This window comes from Balaenoptera musculus, chromosome 5, assembly GCF_009873245.2.
Source record: "Balaenoptera musculus isolate JJ_BM4_2016_0621 chromosome 5, mBalMus1.pri.v3, whole genome shotgun sequence".
NCBI lineage: Eukaryota > Metazoa > Chordata > Mammalia > Artiodactyla > Balaenopteridae > Balaenoptera > Balaenoptera musculus.
This window is the reverse complement of record NC_045789.1, coordinates 113,568,906-113,579,729: the sequence shown is the minus strand read 5'-3', so window position 1 is coordinate 113,579,729 and position 10,824 is coordinate 113,568,906. Positions and strand designations below refer to the sequence as shown.

At 39.3% G+C, this 10,824-nt stretch overlaps 1 protein-coding gene across 17 annotated transcripts in view; it reads right to left on the bottom strand.

Annotated features, from left to right (window-relative positions):
• Positions 1-2,507: 2,507 nt before the first annotated feature.
• Positions 2,508-10,824, bottom strand: part of ANK2 (ankyrin 2) — a 591,117-nt gene continuing 582,800 nt past the window's right edge. For all 17 annotated transcript variants that reach the window (XM_036852154.1, XM_036852140.1, XM_036852139.1 and 14 more), the window contains 3 exons: positions 10,084-10,266; positions 8,060-8,151; positions 2,508-4,875 (listed from right to left, as the gene is read on the bottom strand). In XM_036852154.1, the coding sequence (XP_036708049.1) occupies positions 4,692-4,875; positions 8,060-8,151; positions 10,084-10,266 (459 nt within the window). In that variant the 3' untranslated portion in view covers positions 2,508-4,691. The remainder of the gene's footprint in view (positions 4,876-8,059; positions 8,152-10,083; positions 10,267-10,824) is intronic.

Here is a 10,824-nt window from a genome sequence, read left to right as displayed (position 1 = left end):
TGCCAGCACTTCTCTTTGCAGCAGCTAAGCTGGACGTAGGAGAGTTTGGGTGGCTTTATCTAATTCTCTAGTTTTGAAAGTGGAAAAGAAAGAAAACCCGAAACAGAGTATGTGTGGGAAGTTTGAAAAAGGACTGGACACCAGAACTGTGCGCTAAGAGCCTGATGAGAATAAGCGATCCTGAAGAATCCTTCCCCAGAAGGGGAAGTGAACCAAAGGGCTTAATTGACAAGCATGTCCTGCGAGGCCCTGAGAGGAAGCAGCTAACTTTACTTTCTAACCTAGAGGGCTAACACCTTCAATACCAATCCAGGGGCTCACTCCTCCCCAAAGAAGCGGAAGGTCACAAATATGGGTCCATACCTAATGGCCTCCAAAGACACATAGGCCACAGTGGCACTTCTGGATTAAAGGGGGTGACAAATGGGGCAGGACTTGCTGCCCTTCCCTGGGTCTGGGAAGGCCAGAGGGTTCTGAGGCAAGTACAGTCAGCCCTCCTTATTCGAAGTTCTGCATTCTTGGATTCAACCAATCGTGGATCAGTTTTTCACCTATTGAATCCCTGGATGCAGAACACGCGGATTTGGAGGGCTGACTCTACTACACCATTTTATACAAGGGACTTGAGCATCCGCGGATTTTGGTGTCCGCAGGGGGTCTGGAACCATCCCCCGTGGATAATGAGGGATGACTGTATTATCTTCTCTTATTTTATTGATAAGGGAATTGTGTTCCAGTGGGTAAACTTTCACAGAGTCACATAAATATCGACATAGCTGGATTGATTCCAGTCTTTTCCAAGATCATCTATTTAACCTTTGTGTCATATTGCCTCACTGAAATATTTCAAGGATGTATTAACTGAGCATTTCTAGTGATTGAAGATATCTGTTGAAGTACTGCAAATACCACTGTCAAATATCTCTGGCTACCATACGTAACAGCTCTACCCAAAATATATTTATGTGTATCGTTTTACTCCATACCTTGGAGCTAATCCAAAGCAAGGGAGTACTTCTTTTTTTCCCAGGAGTATAACCAAAAAAGAATATTTTAACTCGTGTGCAGGAGTTGGGTGGGAATGAAGGTTTTTCTTAAGGTCTTTAAAAGATTTTCTTAAATGTTCTATTCTTAGAGTGAGAAAAAGTTGTATTACATATTTACATAGGTGATTCATTCCAAGATTGTAATTCTAGCTTTAATTAGATCAGAAACAGAAAGCATACCTTAACTGAAGGAAGGACAGTGTAGTTTTTAAGCAGGGAGTGGTGACTGAAGACAGACTTGTTCAAACAGCTTTTTTTTTTTTTTAATAACATAATGAAAACAAGCAGACCATCTTTATGAATTAAGAAAAACTTGTAGTGATTTTGGTTCTCATTAAATATTTGTTTAGCTTCCCTTTATCTGTTTTATTCATGTGCTTGTCTACTTGCCCACACCCAGACCTTCCGTGATGGCACAAATGACACAGGCATCCCAAGTTCAAATTCAAGTTTGTTTCAATGTGCCTGTATTTAATTTGCAACTCTTTATGGCTAATTCAAGTCGTTTATGAGATGTGCATAATCTTCCCTCAGTCTGGAGGGTTCCCCCCAACTTCACATTTTAAATATATTTCTGTAAAGGGTCATATGAATCACTGTTCCTTTTTTTACTGGGGTTTGCACACCACATAATTAAACATGGGAAGACACTGAACATTCTCTGATGCTTTAATCTCCTTAATCAAACTCAAGGCAATGGAAGCTCAGAGTTCCTGTCAATAGAAAGCACAGCACATGAAACAAACGGGAGGAAGAGGGATGGTCACACAGACACTCCCACTCTGGAAAAAAATTTTTTTTTAACTTTGACTCTCTTTTCTTTGAAATATTTCAAGCATAACTGGTACTTTAATTTTGGAAGGTCTTGTAAATCAACCAGGCAGATAAGCCGGATCCAGTGAGTTTCCTATCTCATACTAGATAAGATTTAAATAAAACTTAATTTTTAAACCATGTCTTTCTGTCCTGTTTTTGCAGTAAAAAATGCTATAGCAGCACTAAAGGGATGTTTCAAAAAGCAAAACCCAAAATAGTCTCCAAACAAAACTGATTTCAGTTTTGCATATTCCTGCCCTGTCTTTATTTCTATTAACGGATCCATTTCATTTCTAATTCTCAGTCAATGAGAGATACATAAAACCCCAGAGCTCAACACTGTTCCCCACGGCAGAAGGTGTTTCCTGAGAGCCATGACCTTACAGGAGAGAAGTGAATCCGGGGTCCTTCTCTGTGCTGCCCACCCCTGGATCCCCTCTCCTCATCTCCTCCAAGCCCACAAGTTCCTATTTCTCATTTACTAGTGATCCCAAAACGAAATCTTTGTTTTTCTCCCTTTGCATAACAATAGCAATAAAAGTTCTTTGAGAGCAGGGATACAATCTTCCTGTTTCTCCCAGTGCTTAACACAGCATTGGGCACAGAGCATATTCAGTTACCAAATAAAAAGAACAAAGGCAAGCCGTTTTTCTTTTGGCTTCACACCTATTTCATCTCTTTAATAATGTCTTACCTCCTGAAATCACAGGTGAGTGCTAAAGAAGAACAAATCACTGTTGCCACACTTAACACTTGTACATTTTATTTAATTAAATCAGCCATTGTACACATTGCAGCTATGTATTGTTAGTGTATTTTTTTCCATTAACTAATACATGCCCTCATAGATATATTCAATTAGTGTTATCACCATGGGAACAAGATGCTGATTCATCAACTGAAAATTCACTTCTTCTCACATTATTCAAGTTTTTTGATTACACAGCAAAAACCAAAATCAAAAAAAGGTGATTAACCATTATGTTGTTACACAGACATCATCTGCACTGCAAATAACACAACAGAAATGCTTTTCTTGAGCTCCAGTGAAGGTGTGGACAAGGAGGCCATGGTATGTCCAAACTGTTTCACCATTGGCCTCCTTCATTTTGGCTGCCAAAGATGCTTTCTTTCCTATCCAGCTGCCAAACGTGCTAGCATTCGAGGTTTAGGAGATTTGGCTTGTGGGAAACCTCCCTCCCAGGAAATCTTCTCTTTTGGCAAAATTACTTGAAATGATGAAATGCCATTGTTTGTCGTCTTTGCTTTTGACATTCAGAACAATGAGTCATTTTTGCACAACAGGAAAAGACCAGATAGAATTCGAAAATGTTTAATCCCTGGAGGATAGACTCTGGTTTTCAAAATGTTTTAATTTCATCTTCATTGAATATACTTTTCTTTAACAAATAACTGATTCAAAATGTATACTGTTTATATGAATATATCTGTGAATATATATATATATGTTAAAATGCTACACAGCTTCAACCACTAGAGGAATAAGGAATAGGACACGGAAATCACTCAGATGATTAAAGTCCCTTCTTTGAAACAAACAAACAGGAAAGTGCACAAATGCACTTCAGGATTTCCAAGGGAGTTTGGATTTCAAATAAATAAACCCAAAATTTTAACCCAAACCAAAATTTTCAGGATTTCTCAATCTCGTCTGCAAGCTAAAAAACAGACCTAGCTGAAAAGTGAAAAGTGCTTGCTGAGGGTAAAAAGAATGAAAACCATCCATGTGATTAGAAGATGGGTTTGAACTGTGGTTTGATTCTTAAATGCTACATGCAGGTATTAGAGAAGATATAAACCTGGAAGAAAAAAAATAAAAGAAACCACTCCAACACGGTGAAGGAGTTGAACCGTTTGTGTAGGGGGCAAATCTTGTTTCCAATGATTTATCTACAGTGCAGTGGCCAGGAGAAAGTACCACCAATAAGACAGCGTGGTTTGCTAAAGCAGCAATGAAAACTGGAAAACTACAGTAGTTATAGCTTTTTAAAATACCCTGCCAACACGTCCCAAATCTAAAGGACCTGAAGATGTTAGACAGCTGCCGGATGCCACTGCTGGCAACCGAATACCTCGCTGCTTCACCTCCTCCCTCAGCGTTGCCGCTGCTCCCTTCCTCCCCTCCCTCAGTGGCTGCTGGAGAGTCATCAATCACAGCTGGCCAGCACCAGCAATAAGTGCTTAGTTAGGACAGTTCTTCAAGGTTATTAACCCATCTTTCACTAGGAGCCAGGGCTACTCTGGAAGTTCTAAGGACATGGTAGGTCTGAAGTGCTTCTTTTGCAGGAGAACTGTATTACGTTCGATTGTGTCAGCAATATCTTAGTGAACCACTGTTCAGCAATTCCTAGAGGCCTTTTATTCCGTGATGCCCAGTGTAGTTATGACAGGCAGTGGTTTTAATACGTTGTTCGTCTGAGCATTTTAGCTATATATATTGTACACGGGTATCTCTTTGAAGGATTCCTAGGTATCGTCATCTGAAGAGGTCTGCAGGTGAAGTTCTTCTGTTCATTGGATTTTCATGGAGCTTGTGCAGAAGCCAAGAAGAATAACGGAGGTGGCCAGGTCCCAGGTGAGCACAGACACAACAAAGGAGTGGATACAGCATCCAGGATGAAGGATGCTATCTTTGGTCACAAATTAGTTTACAGTTAAAGAGGATGGGGAAAAACTCAAACAAAATGCAGTGTATATGCTAAAAGTGGAAATCCCATTAATCAAGCCAGTTAGGTCACTCCTCTAATGGAACGGGAAGTTGCATATCGAGTGAATGTGTGGTTTCTGGTGTGAGAACTGGACAGCCTCTCATTTGGCCTCTTGCTTCAAGTCCTCCTTGCAGAAATGCCGAAGGAGTTGCTTGAGGTCATGCTGGAGGTCGTCCTGGTCTAGTGCTTCTGGGACATCCTCCAGGTGCTCCAAGTAAATGCGTTTTCCATGCTGGTCCTTCACCACAGCCCTCTTCTGGGTTCTAGCTTTACTCATTGTTGTCCTGGAGGAAAGCAGACAAGAGAACATTATTTTCTTTCTTCACTGCTAAAAGGCAGCCACTACCTTTGGTCTGAGAGTACCCATGATATGAAAGTACTGCTTACTGTCTTACCTCTAGATATTTCTACACTGGGCTACTAGTAGAACAAGTACAGCCATCTTTTCCCTTCTTTCTTTTAAACATGGTTCTCCCATCGTAAATGACTCATGAGATTTTTAAAAAGTATTTTGGAACAAGGAGTTTTTTTTAAACCTTTAAGAAATATTTCAAATAAATGAAACCGTGCTTTCATATGATTCTCTCAAAAAGTAACCACACAATCATTCATGTTTTGATTAGGAAAGAATGTGGCTCCTCCTGAAATAGTGATTCCATACGTAATTTTTGACAGACTAAGAAAAAGTTTTTAAGTTAATTTATTTAAAATACCTTAGCTGCCAGCTTAATCCTTAGAGGCACTACCCAACTCAAACTTCCCAAAAATGTTCTAATAGAACTTTTCCATGGGGTATAGGTCTTTAAAAACTGGAATAATATCCTATCAGTATAAAGGCAGGTGACTACCAGCGAGAGTTGAAGGTTGACCCAGGCCTCTGAAGCTTCATCTGGAGACAGCGGGGAAGGGAGAGGGGAAGGAGAAAAACCACCGAGAGACAAATCCTTCCTCAGTCTTCCCAGAGCGCAAGTACTGGCCCACTTTATACCTCCTACAGCTACTCAACAGTGTGCTGCTTTCTTGGCCCTTCATCAGACCAGCGATTACTTGAGAAAAGCGGCTCTGACGTACTATTACGTCGGTACTATTATTTTCCTGCATCCTTGCTTGAAAATGATTATACTGTGATTTGTTCCCTTTCAGCTCTTCTCCCTCTCTACTTGTTTATGTATTTATTTTTGGCTCCATTGGATCTTCGTTGCTGCGCGCGGGCTTTTCTCTATTTGCGCCCAGCGGGGGCTACTCTTCGTTGCGGAGCATGGGCTCTAGGCACACGGGCTCAGTAGTTGTGGCACGCGGGCTCTCGAGCACAGGCTCAGTAGTTGTGGCACACGGGCTTAGCTGCTCCGCGGCATGTGGGATCTTCCCGGACCAAGAATTGAACCCGTGTCCCCTGCATTGGCAGGCGGATTCTTAACCACTGCACCACCAGGTAAGTCCCTCCCACTCTACTGGTAAATACAATTCTTCATTCTGCAAATATGTGGTGAACGTGCCTTATGGGCCAGGTACTATTATTATAATAACAAGTAAGTAAACTGGATCTCAGAGAATTTAAGCAATGCTCCAAATAAAAAATAATCCAGTTACTACGCAGTGGGGCCAAAAGTCAAAGATTCCAGAGCTTGAATCTGTAACCACGACGCCATGCAGCCTTGCTGTACACCACCATCAGAAGGATCAGTTTTCGTAGCTTTACCCAGCATTTTCCTATGGATTCCTAGTGTCCAGAAGCTGGGGGCTCTGCCCATGGGCTGCCCTTAGCATTACTCTACCTTCCAACACCTCTATGCATTTCTTAAGATCACCTTGATTTTTAAAAAATGGCTGACTTCAGCCAGAACTCTTCTCGCTTTCCTTTGGACATCTTGTCTCCTTCCTTCTTTCGTGTTTTCTCACCTCCCCTTTCCTTTGATTCTACATGAATTATTTTGTATCTGAAAGCCAACTTAAATTTGTTCCTTTTGATAAAAAGGTCAAATTTGGTTCCAGTGGTTGAAATCAGATTATGTTTTCTAACTATTCAGCATCCACATATATTTTTTTCTCCCAAAAGGCGAATATCTGACTATCGCTGCCAAGAGCTAGTAAAAACGTCTATGGCATTAGTGTCGGGGGATAAGCTTCTATCATAGGACATCCCTTGGTGTTTTGTGCTCACACATGTAGACGAATATGTTTATGAATACGCTTATGTATACGACTCAAGCAGCGGGTATGATCAAATGTCTTCAGCAACATATAAGATAAAGTGTTGCAGATCACAGATAGACTTCCATGACTAAGTAGCTGTGGAAGTGGATTGAGATGTCTATATCCCTAGCTTCGAACTCACCAGCCGTCACTGCGAATTTTGGATTAATTGATCTCTAAATCTATTCCCATGTGAAGATCTCACGATGCTAGGGTGTCTGTGGTTTATGTGGTTCCATATGAATAACTGAGTAAAAGACTTAAAAGTTCGGAGTATAAGAAGCACTTTATCCTGAATTCATATATAGCATTTTTAAAGTTCTGTGAGCAATTACTCTCTTTTACATTCCTAGCTGGCGCTGTTTTTCACATGTGGTTGGAGGGTGGAATTGTGACAGAACCTTTAATTTCACTGTTCTAATTATTATGTTCTACAGGCTAAAAATAGCTTTGTAGAGTACTATAAATGACAATCTTTCTCTTCTTTTCAATGAAGTGAAAAGCACAACAGTAACTTCAATTTCCATTGTGTCTTTTCACTGCAAAGCTGAGAACATTTTGTCAATACTCACAGTGCTGTGAGAGGCCCAGAGAGAGGTGAGGGTAGACCAAGGCAACAGTGCTGAAGTCTACACATCAAATAGGTGATGGGGATGGGGGTGGACTTGAAAGCCTCATAGCTAGTCCCTGTTCATACGCACAAATGAGCTGCTTACTGCTTTTACGATACTTTCTTAACTTATTAAAGCCCCTGGTTTCAGCCTCGCTAGGTGCATTGAGGTTCATGGATATCAAACTCATGCTCATGTTATTTGCCACTCCCATGCAGAGTCATGAAGCAGCTTGTTTAAAACAAAAACAAACAAAAAAACAATGTGCCATTCAAAGGATTGATTACCAAGAGCTGAAGGCAGCTGGTCACAAGATTAATTTGTGAGCAATTGATTAGATTCCTGTTACTGTGCTCTACAATGGAATATCCCAGCTGCTTGGCCTCAGCGAAATTGATGACTTGCTGAAACCCAGGGAGCGACTGTGTGAACAGTCGTCTGACTATCATCATGCCTTAGTATTACTTTTAAAGCATCAAGAGGACACTTCAGGAATGACACAGTGACAGATGTACCACTTGACAAAAATCTTACAATGCAGGGAGAGTCTGCAGTTCCCAAGGGGTTTTAAGGTAGATGCAGGGGCTCTATTTTTCTTTTCTTAAAATTGGAAAACTTTTTAAAGGTGTTAGTTGGCAAAGCATCACCCCATGCTAACCCAAACCTTCTAAGTATTGATCCATCCTCCTTCAGGACTTCATTCTCTACTAAACTGGGGGAGTGGACTTCCATGTGGCTACCTGTGTAACTCAAAGCCTGAAGTAAGAAAAAAAGAAAAGAAGACAAAACCCATCAAAAACCATAGACTCTAACATAACCTATTACTCTGCTTAATGAATAGTATAAACAAACATGCTTGAAAGGGTAAAGAAAAACAATTCTTAGGGGCAGATCTAAGTATTGAGTTTTATTTAGCAAGTCTGTTAAATTTCTCCCATTTGTGAGGGAGATTTGTTCTATTGATAATTACTTTACAATTCTTGCAAACTATACTGGTTGACTTCTACTTTCGTGCTTGCCTCACCCCCATCCTTTCTGCAGTGAAGACTCTAATGACAAATACAATGAATAATGACCAGAGGCAAAAACAAGCAACGAACAAATAAGGCCCAACGGGTATAATCAGATAATACATCTTTTGATTGTCCAAGGTCACCAGTTGTCAAAATGTGAAGAACTAAAAATATTTAAAATAAGGTATGCTCTTAATATCCCAATGCATTCATATATAATCTCAATGCATATTGTGGGTATAAAAGAGGACATACATGTAACATTTAACTTCAAAATGTTTCAATAGTAAAGAATGTTTCAAAGATGTTTGCACATGCCCGCTGTCCCTTAGTTGAAACATTTGGGGCCAGATGTGTTTTAGATTTCAGATTTTTTTTCCTTTTGGATTTTAGAAAGGTAATATGATGTATATACTGTATATTCTAATAGCTCAGATAGGATAGGGACAGCATCCTGTAATCAAAGCCATTGATATATCAATAGCAAAACATGAATATTCGCTCTTGTAGAATAAAAAAGACTGCCAAGTCATTACAGCCCCATGTCAGTTCACATTAAGTTTTATTGCCAAAGTAGCTTGCTACTAACTTATAAAACTTGTTTTGGTTTTCAGAATGTTGGGATTGTTTTTTTTTTTTTAAGATATGGAAACTTATTTCAGATGATCTTCACCAGCACCATAAGTTCCATTCACTGGATCAAAATTCTTATACCAACATTTTGATATCTTTAGTGTTTCAAATCCAGAATTAAAAATAGAAAATTGTGACATTTTATTCAAATTGGCTGCTCATTTATTGAAAAGACCTAGAATGTGTAGTTTGAAAAACATCCTAGACAATAAGCAGCAGCCTGAAACCCTCTTTTAACTGGTGATATAGAAACAAAATATTTAATTATTATATAAAATAAGCCAATTCATTTTAAATTGCAAGATGCTAATATGAGGTTATCAATTATGGCATTTGTAGCATTACCAGTCTATTAGTTGTGGGGTTTTTAAATTAATTTTTATTGGAGTATGGTCGCTTTACAATGTTGTGTTAGCCTCCACTGCACAACAAAATGAATCAGCGTATACACATATAGATATCCCCTCCCTTTTGGACTTCCCTCCCATTTAAGTTACCACAGTGCACTAGGTGAGTTCCAGAATGTTGGGATTTTTGAACTGTAATAAGTGTTTGTGGATGTCACTGTGGACCTGTTTCCTAATTATTGAAAATCAGAACTTAACTAATAAAAGATACCTGAATTTTCTTTAATGCCTATCATTGGAAATATCTGAGAATATTAGCTAGCAAAGATAATGTACAATATCTATTTCTTTCCCTTACTAATTGAGAGTGCAAGTCACTTCTGGGACTTTTAGGCAAGAGGTACAATCATGTCCCGACTTCAGAGATTCTGATTCTCATTGAGCTGAAGCGAATCCTGGTCATATGGATTTTTTAAGGCTCTTAAGGTGGCACAAATGAACACAATAAGTTGAGTAAAATATTATTTCACTGTACACATTATTCAAACAGGAATTCTACTCTCTTGAATTATTCTGCATCCTTCCATGAATACATGTATGGAATGACACAATGATAAATCATTTTCTTCTCAAACACAAAGCACACATAAAATACCCCTCCACACACACACAGACAAAGTGATGATGCTTTATACCTCTTCAAAGTCATCTTTGGCTGAAGGAAGATCAGTGGCTAAGCTAGAATCCCCCAGATGCTTCTCCATCCTCTCTCCATGCACCACAGTTGTTTTAACAACTTTGCTGACTCTACGGCCTTCCACTGGTTCAGCCTGAAACTGTGAGGTACTGGACAAAATGCTGGGCTCAGACAAAGTTACCTGATGAATGAAGGACACAAAATATACAGTTTCTGACTGCCAAAATGTAACAATGATGAATTTTTCTATGTTAAAAAACACACACATTACAATGGTACATCCTGAAAACAGCATTTTGTCAACAAGAAGCAGTTAGAAGAAAAATCTAGAATCAATTAGCAACATCTATATTATGACTATATGTACACAGTACCAAATCAACCACTTAATTAGTCACTTGAACGAAAATTGGTCAGGAAGCTTCATGACTGAGAAACTGACTGCTCAGTGCAGTGCAGACATAGCACCCTGTGGATGAACTCTCTTTTCCCATGTGTAAATGCTTTGTTTTGACATCATGAAGACAAAATTAACCTCCAAAGGAGGAACTGTCAGAGCTATGAGAAACTGAAAATGTAGATTTTTAGAGAACCTCATGTGTATAATAATAAAATTTTGAGGATGTGAATGAACGCGAGATGGTAAGAACCTCCCAAATTACATGTCAAAGAGAGTAAATATGATTCTGAAAGAGGGAAGTAAAACAGAAAGAAACAAAACTATAAATCAAGTGAGTTT